This window comes from Poecilia reticulata, linkage group LG10 (genome assembly GCF_000633615.1).
Source record: "Poecilia reticulata strain Guanapo linkage group LG10, Guppy_female_1.0+MT, whole genome shotgun sequence".
Lineage (NCBI taxonomy): Eukaryota > Metazoa > Chordata > Actinopteri > Cyprinodontiformes > Poeciliidae > Poecilia > Poecilia reticulata.
In genome coordinates, this window is record NC_024340.1 from 2,144,155 (window position 1) to 2,156,154 (window position 12,000).

The window sequence follows — 12,000 nt, forward strand, 5'->3', positions numbered from 1 at the left end:
ATTTAGCTTTACGTAAGTGACTYAAAGTACATTAGTGTAACTTTCACATTAGCTTGTTCTCTTTCTTAATCTAATTCCTGTGTACATTTACATTGTGTTTTGTGGTGTGATTTACTGGCTGATGCATTGATGGATGGATAGTTGTCAACTGATACACTTTATAAATCCTACCTTTTCATTTGTAGGCTGGGTGCTCGATCTTTGGGTGAAAGAGAAGACATCGCCATCGACTAGAGCAGAGGATGTGCTGGCACCTGATGACAAAAGCACAAATTTCTTGTGAAATTTAAACAGTAAACATACAATATATTGAATATTTCTATTCTGGTTTTTCCAAAGGTAGGAGAACATTTTTGTATTGTACATCAAATTGCTACTTATTTAAGAGCTGCTAAGACTCCCACTCCACACACAACTTTAAAAATATATATWTTTTTAAAAATCTACATTTTACGCYATTTTAAAAAATCCTCTTGACCATTACTTTAAGAGCATATTTCAATATTTAAGCCACATTTTCAAACCCCTTTTCTATTCCGAGAAATTAGATTTCATTTTGTTATGTCACACACAGATAGCAGATATGTCTTAGCTTTGAACGTATGTTTTTYCATTAATTACAATGTTTCATTTTAGTAATGACTGGCTAAGCTAATGCTAGTTTTCCTGGTTTAGTGCTCTTAACTCCTCTAGCGCTGATGTTTGTCACCTAGCTAATACAAACTAGCCATTTTCAGAGAATATTAATAAAATTACACTACGTTTGGTTATTCTTGGTTTATGAAAGGATTGTTTTTACTTGAGGACGACTTTAGCATCCATTTTGTCGATGTTTTCGCATCCGTGGTGGCCTTTGGACTCACAGCGCGGCTTTTGAGATTTGGAAATTTGACTTTTAAAAGTGGCTTCTCTGCTTTTTCACGTTTCTTTTTATTCCGCTTCTTTCCGCGCTCATCGTTCTCGGAGGGAGTGGAGGCAACCAGCTGGTCCGATCCAAATTCGGCTCTTTGACTGGAGCTTAGCCGTGACCCGAACCGGGGTACATACTTAACAGGCGACATCCTGCAAACAGAATAAATGTTAAGTTTAAAAGGCGCGTTACCACTGGAAACCAGCAGGTGGCACCGTTGGCTCAACAAAATGGAGGGAGACGAGAAGGAACAACAAAAAACACTTTAAATAACTGAATAATTTTCTTCCTCACAGCTGTTTTATTCATTCAACATCTCACATTACAAATACTTCAAATGTATGCATACAGTTACAAACAGTTGGCAGCAAATTAATTTATGACTTTAGGTCTTTTACTTCAATACTACAAACCAACTATAAAAACTGACGTCTGCATTGTAGCGAAAATTAATCAGGAAGAAAATATAAAAATTGGAACTTACATATAAAGGTGAAATGACTTAGTAAAAATCAAAATATCAGGTAAAAAAAAAAAAAAAGTTAATAAATATAACCTTCCCAGCCTTCAATTAAAAACTATTGAAATTTAGCAATCAAGCCAGACTAAGACATAATCAATGTTTTTTTTTCCATGTGAAAATGTGAAGCTTGTTACAGCAATTCAAACTGGATAGAGTATAACACTTCACCCAAAATAAAAAGATAACAAAAAGTTCAGATCAAAATGATGTTATACATTTCAGTTGAAAATATAGCAAATGCCAAATACATCATCAACCTTGTATATATACAATGTTTTCAATCACAGTAGCATGGTAGTAGCAAAACAAGAAGCACAAAACTAATGTTTACAAAATAAATTTAGGTATAAATTATCTTTTATTTTCAGACACCAGCATGAACAATAGGAAAATAAAATTAAAGTAAAGTAAAAGACTGCATGATTTATATGATTGAATGACGTACACTGCGGAGAACTGTTTCTGGAAAGAAGTATTGCACGTAATGGCTCAAAGTTAACTTGCAACATTAAATAACATTCAGGTTATGTCCCAAAGCATGCCACATCACAAAGGAGGAGGAGGGGGTCAGGGGGGAGTGAAGTGATCATGTCTCCTCACCTATGTCCTACTGAGTGTCCAATACATTACAAAAAACACATCCAAAGTGTTGTTACGGTGTATATTGCATAAACATGTCTGTGTAAAGGAAGGCAGACTCGATCGTGTAGAGAGACGCTACAAGAGAGGCAATCTCAACGAGATAGGAAAAGATTTTTTTTTTTTTCCCTTTAAAAAAAAAAAAAAGGAGGAGAAGATCTAGTGCATTACGTTAGGTCCTGCATTATGACTAGCCGTGTTATCACTTATGCATGCCGAGAATAAGTAGAACTAACAGGCAGTTTCAGAAAGAAGATCTAAAACAGATGATATCCACTCTGGTGGCAAAAGGGAAGATTTTACATTGTTCAAAGCCAAACATTTAGTTTTATGAGACTCTTATAGACTACACCAAGGAGAAAAATATCAGATTATACTCAATACTATCAAAATCAGTTTAGAAAGGTCTTGCCATGCCTTAGGGTCCTGTAATAATATTTATTAGGAGAGAGAACTGTATACGACAGGCTTCTGAAAAGCCTCATTTTTTCTGTTTACTTTTTTTTTCCCATTTTATCTACAGAATTACACCAATGCAACAGATAATTTTCAGGTTTACCAGCACTTAAATATATAAAAGCTAATTGAAAAATTATATTAATCACTTTCTTTAAATGAAATTTACCATAAATGCAGATCTCTTAGTAACAAAGGTACAAAATTATTTTTCCACAAAGTGAAAAAAATGAGGTATTGCAAAAGGAGTTCTCCCATTTGTGAAAAATGTGCCTAAAATGACAATTGAAAAAAATATTTAGAAAAAGTAGTGCATAATAAATGTATATATGTTCATGACAAAATAATCAGCTATAAAACACTGTACAAAAATCAGCAGGCCATGTATAAAATAATATCTTTATCTCTGTGACAGCAAATTCAAGCTACTACCATAATCCAACCACAACACTTGTGATAGAGAGCTCCAGTCACGGTAGAGCGTGCAGTGGTACACCATGAGGACAGCTCAGGGAGACTGGACTGTGCATTCCCATTAGTTAGTACTACATTAGCATGTTAGCTTCCAGTGCTAAGATCCCTGACGATATAAAGTGAATAAATACTACTGCCAATACCTGAGCCCTGAGGGCCGTGTCTTTAATCAGCTGAAAACTACAAACTGAAACCCCAGCCTTGCCTCCGTTAACCAACGAGAGGACCACCTCGACGTAAACCCCCAGATCAATGACTGTTCGGACTACAGATTTAGGCCATTCTTTGGTTTGCTCTTTCTGGTTCCAAGTGTTAACTTTTAAACCAAGACCTAAAAGTTCATGCCAACAATCTTAAACGTGTGCCAAACTCGAGGGAGGATTTTTGTTATCCGACGTGTTTTTGTTGTTTTGTTTTTTTTTACCGTGACCAGAGGCTATTCACTAATCTACTTGGAAAAAGTAAATTGATCCATCCGAAACAAGAGTTCCAACCATTTGCACTCAACCTTTGGTAAATGGTACAGTTGTTCTTAAATCCTGCAAGCACAAAGTAAGGAAAAATGCGTCTTTTCAAAAACTCAACATCCACAGTTTGTATACTGATTCAGGCGTGATCAAACCTCAGTAAAATCTTATGTTACTTTCAACAACAAATGTAAGCAGCTTTGCCAACTAAGAAGAAATCAAAAAGTACACTCGGGTAGAAAAGAAAAAAATACCCAAAACATCTAAATTCAAATCTAATGCATCCATATGCTCATGCACACTTAATGTCAAAACATAAATGGGATTCGACTCTTTTCTGTTAACTTCTTTTAGATGGCCAAATTTAAAAAAAATAAAGAAATAAATTAGTTTTTTTTTTAACTTAAAAGAAAAGTGCATTTATTTTTCATACTACAGCCTATACCCCCTTCCCTAATTTTTCGCACTCCCTCCCCTGATCATGCGTTGCTCCCTCCCTCTAGCCTTAGTTCCAGCGGAAGGAGATGTGTCGCGGTCGGTCCCCTCCCTCCTTCACCAGCGGCTTGTGGAACTCGCGTCCGGCCCGGGAGTGGATGGCTGCCCAGCAGTACTCGCAGTAGTACTGCAGGCAGGTCACGTTGGCGCAGAAGAAAGGAGCAAACTTCCCCCCGCAGCGCGTGCCCTGGCACTCGTCGCACAGCTGGTCATCCAGGACATATGGCTTCACTTCCACCTGAGGGGAGAGGAGAACTGTCAAGATGGCGACCCAAGCTGCAGCATGAAGAAAAGGCAGATTCAGATCTTTTTTTTTTTTTTTTTTTTAATGGCTTAGCATGAGATAGATCAACTGACCCGTTTATCAATCTCCCCGTGTTGTAGTTGAACAAATCGGGCACTGATGGCTGCAATGTAGCTTTGCTGATTGGAGAAGGCCACTCTCCCTGCGCCTTTTGGATACTTCAGTTCGGGATCGGTGTCAATCCCAGCGTAGCACACACCCCCGTACAGACGATCCATGATCATAGCGAGCTCAACTGGAAAGGACGATAAAATACATGTTTTTAAAATGCCTTTCACTTAGGCCTGCTAAACTCTGCTCATTCACCTGCACGTAGGGGGCGAGGTACACCTCCTACGAAGATGGTCTTCCTTGGGTCCAACGGCTGAGAGCCGTCCATTACAAAGTCACTGTCGTTAAGGTTCCAGGGTCGAATCTGGACCTACAAAAAGCAAATAAAGCTCCATGTAAATACATGTAAAATATCAAAAAGGCAATTATTCAAATTTCATTACACAGTGACGTGGATATTTCTGTTCATTTTGATGAGTAAGGGCAACAGAGGTTTATGAGCCAAAATAAAAAGTTACTGAAAGTTTACAGACTGCATAAAACTAAGTATAATAATAAGAAAAAAAGAGGACTTTTAATACAGAAGTCTTATTTTTAGCTCTACATAATCACTGGAAAGACAGCTGACATGTCAAGGAGACAGTCACTGAGAGCCTCCAGTGTCGGGGTGAGCCACAAACGGTTATTGCTCTGGAAGCTGTACTCGAGCATATTAAAGGAAAATTGAGCAACTGGGGGAAAAACAAAAATGGTCATGGAAAAATATGCAAAAAATAAATGAATAAATAAAAAGGGACAGACATATGCAATACTGTACATGGATATTTTTTAGTTGGTCGAGATTAAATTCTAGCAGAAAACCAGAAAGTCCAAATGCATTCCAAAAAGGGGTTTTGAGTTCAGTCCAGGAGTGTATATCTATCCACCAGGAGTAAAAAAATAAGGCACAACACTCACAGGCTTGTCTTTGATGGTGGGACTGGAGACGCACAGGTACAGTTTCCCGTCCTCCTGAATGCAGGCGTCAATCAGAGCCTGCACAGAGCTTTCATCTTGAAACAGCAGGAATGCATATCCTGGAAGGAGTTATACAGCCAGAATCAGGAGCGTGATTTAAATGAACAGATATTTTTAGTCAAAAATAAAAAAAAAATAAAAAATACAATCAAGGAAGTGAGGCACACTTAACTCACCTTTTGGTGGAAAATAAGACTTGCTCTCTGCCTTGTGGGGCCAATCAACAAAGAGATGACCAAATCGGCGGAAACTGGCAGTGATTTCATCTGGGAAAACGGAACTCAAAGTCAGAAGTAATCTCCAGCACGACTACCGCTTTCTAACTAATAAATGTACTTGGGCATTTAAAAACGTTTTTACCTTCGTCTATGTCCGGTGGGAGGCCTCCAACAAACACTTTGCGGGAGTAGCGCTCCACACGCTCGCCGTTGAGGTGTGGGAAGCAGTGGGCGGAGCCGAGGCCAGCGAGCCCCTGGTCACCGGACTCATCCTCTCCAAAGGAGCGCTCGTCCTCCATGGGGAATAGAGATGAGTGGCCTGGCAGAGAAAATCACTTGGATGAAAATGCTGACTTGACACAACTGACGTTGTGTCAAGTCAGAAATCAAAACCATTTCGACAACAAGAAAGGGAAGCAAAGGGCAAGGTTTAGATTGAATGAAAAATAATGAAATATAAAGGAACCAGCAGAAGAAAGCAGAGAAGATGGGTTTTAACCCATTGTTTTCATTTCTGATTATTAATCTTTTTGATTGGGTAAAAGTGAGTGTTAAGAATTGATCATTTAGTTCCTATGAAACTGGTTGAATTCTTGGTAAAGTAGGAAATCTGTAAAGCCAAACGGAAAGGCGCCCTGACATTATTTTGAGGAAAAGGATGATGAAAATTAAGATCTGGTAGACAAACAAGAGGCTAAAAACAAAATGCAGGGGGCAACAATTTATCAGGGAGAACAAGACACATTCATTAGCATTACCTCGTCTTCTGCCATAACTTCTTGCTGCATGTAAAACACAAAACACTCTTGAAATAAGTTTTAAGACACTAAATAAAAATGTTTGTTTAAAAAAAGACGCTACCAGGGCTTGAAATGTATTGATCACCAGCTACAATTTCTCTTAAAGCAACATCCAATCGAAATTTACAGAAGATTTTGCATATTTTCCCTAAATAAGCTTAATTTACAGTAGTTTTAGTTTTATTTTAAACTTGAAGGGGCAATCAGCATTTCTTTTAAATCATGTAATATGACTGGACTGTTTGTTCAACTCTGCCAGAAAACTTGATAAGGTTATTGATTAAATTACAACACACTGTATTTTTTTGTAGTTGTTTTCTTCTTTAATCTAACGTAGATTTAGGTTAAAATGGTTATGTCACATCCATAATTTGCATGATAATTAAAAAAATAAGTTTAAGATTTTTTGTTTGCATGTGGCAGACACCAATTTCAAGCCCCAGCTTGGCTTTAGTGCTGCATATTATGTTGCATACCATTCAAAGGTAGAGGCACATCTCCACCCTGATGTGGGAAAGTGTAGCGTCCTGAAAGACAAAAAGAAAGAAGTAAATAAATATCTGAAACTTCAGAAAATATTGCCACAAGGATTTGAATGTTTTGGGAAAAGCTACCCAAAACAGTGATTACAGATAGTATTTTTGAATCGGTAATGTGCTACAAAACTAAGTCTGAACTGTTTGAAAAGAGTAAGAAATATTACAACATTGTGTCCTTATGGCAATAAAAATGTTATAAAAATTTACACAATAAAGAACTCCCAAATTGCTTGTATCAAAGTTTAGTTTAATTAAAATGTCGAGGGGGGGGGGAAACAAATTGCTTAAAAAAAACCCCCAAAAAAACAAACAAAGGATTTGGGGAAAAGAAGTAAATGCTGACCAAAATCTTCTCAAGTGTTACTTGTAAAACTGAGTCTAATCTGAAAAATACACTGAATAAGAATGTATATTCCCTGCAATATTTGGTAAGATATTAAATACCATGCACTAAATAATATCTTCAGTCTGTTCCCTCGTGCTCTTTGATATCCACACCTGATGTAAAATGTTGAAAATGTTGATAAAAGTGTTATATCTTCCAATATAACCACAATCGATATTGTCCCTGCAACATTCAGCAATAATAGAAAAACATTTCACCCAACCAATAATGTGCTGTAAAGAAGACTGAACTGAGACACGCTTTAATGTTGTGCTACCAATTTAAATCTGATTTTAAACACAAGGATTAATTGCAAATATCAATACTCTTAATAGTTCATAAAAACAGGAGAACATTTTGATTATCATGAATCAGGAACAAGTTCCAGTCAAGTTATGTTGCATTCACAAAACATTTTAAATAACGTGGATAATCACTAATACTGATAGACTAATGCGATTTTTTTGGGGGGGGGTTTGACATTAAAATGCTGTAGCAGCGTTTTCAAGGTTGCACTGTACTGTGTGTAAAAGATTTATTGAGATAAAGTGCTGGAAGTGCAATAAATGTTTTTTATTGCAGCCATCACTAAGTTTTATGTGAGGGAGCCACATTGGATTCATCTCCTTCCCACTTGGAATGATGGCATCATGCAACACTATTAGTTTTTATTAAAAATAAATAAATAAAATAAATGGAAAAGCCCAAGCCTTGATCTACTACTGTGTAATAATCCTTGTAGCCATTATTGCTGCTTGACATCAGAAAAACAAGCTAGACATGTTGATGTTTGTGAATTTCATAATTACGACACGACTTGGAATAAACATAGTTTTAAAGTCTGTTTCGGGTGTTAATGCAAATTTATAATGGCAATAATATTCAATATTTTCAAAGTAGATTTTGTATAGCACACGATGTTAAAGAAATGTTCTCTTTGTTCAAATACCGTATAAGACTTGTATTGTTACAATCTAGATTTAGTTTTAGTTAGGAATCAAACTAAAGCTCAAAAATTACTTGTATCCAACTGCATTTAGCAAATGCAAATGAAAACATGAAATCCAATCAACTGCCACTTATTTTATTTTCATGTCCGATCCTCAAACTCAGTCTAAAGCCAGCTGCAAGGAAAACAATTGCTGGTGCAGGAACCAACCTTTTAAGGAATCCTGCTCAGCCCTCATAATGTCAATCAGGGAGTTCTCCAGAGAGTGCATGTTGAACCCATCAAAAGACCGTGTCCTATCCTGCTGGAAGAGAAAACCACAACATTTACACTTGCCGCTTCCCACTTCAGGTAGAGCAGCGTACAAAACCTGGCATGGCAAACTACAAAAACCCATCAGTGACAATTCCTGTGACAGTACAGTGATAAGGAGAAAAAAAAGGCATCTATCCATTATTTCTTGTAATACCACATTGAAAGATATCCCACTCGAGAAGGTGAATAAAAACCCTAAAACTCATCCAATATGTAGCACAAACCACACAAGACACACCACTGAATATATGAGAGAGCTGAGGGCACACAAAGCAGCAGAGGAGCACAAGACTTCTTAAATCAGGACAAGAGGAAGCACATGTGATCAGACCAGATGATAAGACTGCTCTCATTTAACCAAATGATGTAGATAAGGCCTAAGAACATAAGCACACACTCAACAAGTTTCTATTCATTCAATTAGATGGCTTAGCTGTCACATATCCTGTTTTGCTAAAAAGGCCCGTTTGTTGCATTCGACACAGACCAGCATGTTAAACAGGATTAACATTTGTCCCTGAAAACCACACAAAATGTATACACAGTTTACATAAGAATTACTGACTCCCAATTCCGTTTAAATCTTTTCTTAACACACTTAATATAAAGTAACCTCTCTCTGCCAACCTGGAAAGAATAGACGCTGTCGTTGCGGTTCATGCTGTCCTCAACCCAGCCTTTGTGGTTGATGCCAGAAGTATTTCTGGGGAACTTCTGCGAGGGAATCTGCAAAATAGATTACTAGATCTGTTATTTTTCTTAATGGTGGTAAATATCTGAGAAGGTTCACGAATTTGATCTCAGTAATCAGGTACCTGGTTGTTGGGGAAGGATTTCTTCAAAGGGGAATAGGAGTTTAGGCTGGTCACCCCTCCCCCGACGCCCCGCCGGTACTCTCGAACACCTTGTGTGCCTCCCCAGCCACTGTAGCCACCTGGACTCCAGGAGGTGGACGTTGGAGTGGACAGACTCTGGTAACTTCCCCAAGGAGACGGGGGCTTGTTTTGAGCAGGAGCAAGATGGGGCAGCTGGGGGAATGGTCCAGCACGATGGGGGTGCGGCGGGAAGGAAGGATGGGGTTGATGAGGACTAGCTGGGGAGCGGCGGTGCTGCGGAACCCCTTGACCATGAGGATGGGGTGTGGGAGGGTGGTGCTGGGCGACTGGTCCGATCTGTGGTGAGAAACTACCTCCTACGCCGAAGCCAGGCCCGGCATGGTGAGAGAAGTTCTGGAACAGTAGAGGTGGGCCGTTTGTGTTGGAGTCAGCAGGACCGAAGAACGCGCCAACATCTTCCCCGACAACAGGAGACTGGTTAGATGGAACAGCAGGGGACCAGTTGTTAAAGCTGGTCAGCGAAGACGGGGAAGAGTTGGACTGTGCACAGCTTGTAGCCATTCCCAGGGTGTCCTGGTAGTCGAAGCTGCTCAACACCGGAGACTCGATTCTTAACTTCTCCTTTCCGATACTGCTTTCCAGGGAACCCTTCTCCAAGGAGCCATCTTCTGGATGGGCCCCCTCAAGCTCCGTTAGGCCTCCTCCGACCTCCTGCTGGCCTGGAGACAGAGTCTGAGGCTGGGTCTGAACTTGGGACTTCTCCTGCATGTCTTGGAGGTCCAGGGCTTTGGACTTGTCCGACTCCAGAATCTCATCTTGCATGTTACCGTGCTGGGCTACGGTAGGGAAGAGCCAAGCACTGCCCCCATTGGTGGAGCAGGCGTTGTTTACAAAGGAAGGAGGGCTGGGGGGGTTGGAGGAGTGCTGAAGGTGCTGTGGCTGGAGGTGAGGAGGGATCCTAACAGGGAACGCAGATTTGTTACCACTGCCGTTCTTCACCAGAACTCCAAAGCCGTAGTCCCCCATTTAGGACGCCCTGTAGGTTTTCAGCTTTCACCGTCTTCTTTATCCTAAAACGTGGGTAGAGAACAGTCAGAGGCCGGATTACATGATCATGTTCATTTGATCACTGTTAAATATAATGATAAAAATAAATAAATAACCACACCAGACGCAGAGAATGTGTCTTTGCTGCAGCCTGCCTGGTCTTGTGATGCAATCAATGAGATTAAATCATTGACTGGCCAGGCCATGGGAGGCCTGGATGAAATATAACACTATGGCAGGCAGGCTCGGAAAACACCCAGCCTCACCAACTCAAGCTGCTGGACGCCTGCTCTGCTCAGGCTGACGTCTCCAAAGGTCGTCAGGCAGCTAGCAGCAAAGCTAACAGCTGCTCATGCGCCCTTTTAATCACGCAGAGTCCATTTTAAACCCCACTCAGGCGAACAGCACGTACACCCACCGTCTAATGTCCCTTTTACCGCAATGACCTCTTCAAAAACAACCGTTTAAACACAGGGAAAAGTGTTGCTGACGTCTCCAGGGTAGTTCCCTTCACCAAGCCGCTAAGCTAGGATAATGGTCGATAACCCAGCAGACGTTGTAGCGTATTTGCAAACCAGCCAGAAGGCAATAAACGACCTCAGCCGCTTTAACGTCTTTCGAAATTTCGCCAGCGTACACGACAGCCTTATCAGTGGCAAGTTTAGAAACGGTGCGTGGCTCTTTAAACGACCTCGTCTGTTTCGTGTCCTGTACGTTCAATGTCACACACACTTACCAATCCTTGTCATCATTTTTTTACATATCAAAGTAACGCAGCGAGGCCTTTAACCGCAGCTCCATCGAATCAACAACCTGGCAAAAAATTGCATCATTTCAGATATAGCTACCTTCAGTTCGTCGTCATGACCTTATCGTTAAGATGTTGCCATATTTTAGCGTTTTCCCTTTTTCTGGGTTTCCTAAGCAGCCGGTGTAAATGGGTCTTCTCTCTCTCTCTTCTAGATGACAGCTGGGCCAGTGGGGAGACACTTCCGTCTCCATTCCCCGCCTCCAGTAGCCTTCGCCAGCCACTCTGTGAAAGGATTTCCTCTACATCGCCCCGCCCACATTATCTGTAATCTGCCGTCTGATAGGATAATTGCTGTAAGCACACGCCCATGTCACATATTGTCAATGAATGGCAGGTCCATCTCTTTCCAAATAAGGAGGGCTTGAAATCAATAGCAGTTGTAGGGAAGGTAGATTAATAAAGGTTAAAAATACCATATAAGTGTATGTGTGTTACTGTTTTCCGTGGGTTGTGGAGTGGGCTTTCAAGACAGCTTTATAAACTTTTTGTAACATTCACAACTTTGTGGTCGTTCAAGAGTATAAAATAGTAATTTCTTAAAGAAACAGGTCTCTGCCAACAGTGCTTTGAAAAAGTATACAAAAGTATTCACGCATCTTTAACCTTTTATTTACAATATCATCAGACTAAATGGAGAACATTAGCAAACAGCAAATTTTAGGTGTCCATTCTAACAGGAATTTGTCTTAATCTAAGCAACTCCATTGTAGCTCTAGCTAGTTGTTAAGACCTGCCAGAAGGTGACTCATCTGAGCCCTAAAGTC

The 12,000-nt window shown here is 40.0% G+C and overlaps 1 protein-coding gene across 4 annotated transcripts; it reads right to left on the reverse strand.

Annotated features, from left to right (window-relative positions):
• Positions 1–1,188: 1,188 nt before the first annotated feature.
• Positions 1,189–11,437, reverse strand: LOC103470867 (cytoplasmic polyadenylation element-binding protein 4-like). Of its 4 annotated transcripts, none has more exons than XM_008419549.2 (12): positions 11,274–11,437; positions 9,358–10,448; positions 9,170–9,268; positions 8,438–8,528; positions 6,831–6,881; positions 6,313–6,336; positions 5,697–5,873; positions 5,513–5,602; positions 5,277–5,395; positions 4,575–4,689; positions 4,322–4,503; positions 1,189–4,202 (listed from the first exon to the last, which is right to left on the reverse strand). In XM_008419549.2, exons 2-12 carry the CDS (start codon positions 10,402–10,404, stop codon positions 3,975–3,977), a joined length of 2,223 nt encoding a protein of 740 aa, XP_008417771.1. In that variant the 5' UTR covers positions 10,405–10,448; positions 11,274–11,437; the 3' UTR covers positions 1,189–3,974. The 4 variants fall into 4 exon arrangements, with proteins under 4 accessions (XP_008417771.1, XP_008417769.1, XP_008417770.1 ...); XM_008419547.2 differs by having other exon boundaries at positions 8,438–8,531; XM_008419548.2 differs by lacking the exon at positions 11,274–11,437 and adding an exon at positions 11,162–11,237 and having other exon boundaries at positions 8,438–8,531.
• Between the last annotated feature and the right edge of the window lie 563 nt (positions 11,438–12,000).

Coding starts and splice junctions, on each gene's coding strand:
- LOC103470867 (XM_008419547.2), bottom strand. CDS start 10,404: ATGGGGGACTACGGCTTTGGAGTTCTGGTGAAGAACGGCAGTGGTAAC. Junction 9,269..9,357: donor AATCCTTCCCCAACAACCAG/GTACCTGATTAC, acceptor TCTATTTTGCAG/ATTCCCTCGCAGAAGTTCCC. Junction 5,874..6,312: donor AAGTTATGGCAGAAGACGAG/GTAATGCTAATG, acceptor TTTCTCTGCCAG/GCCACTCATCTCTATTCCCC.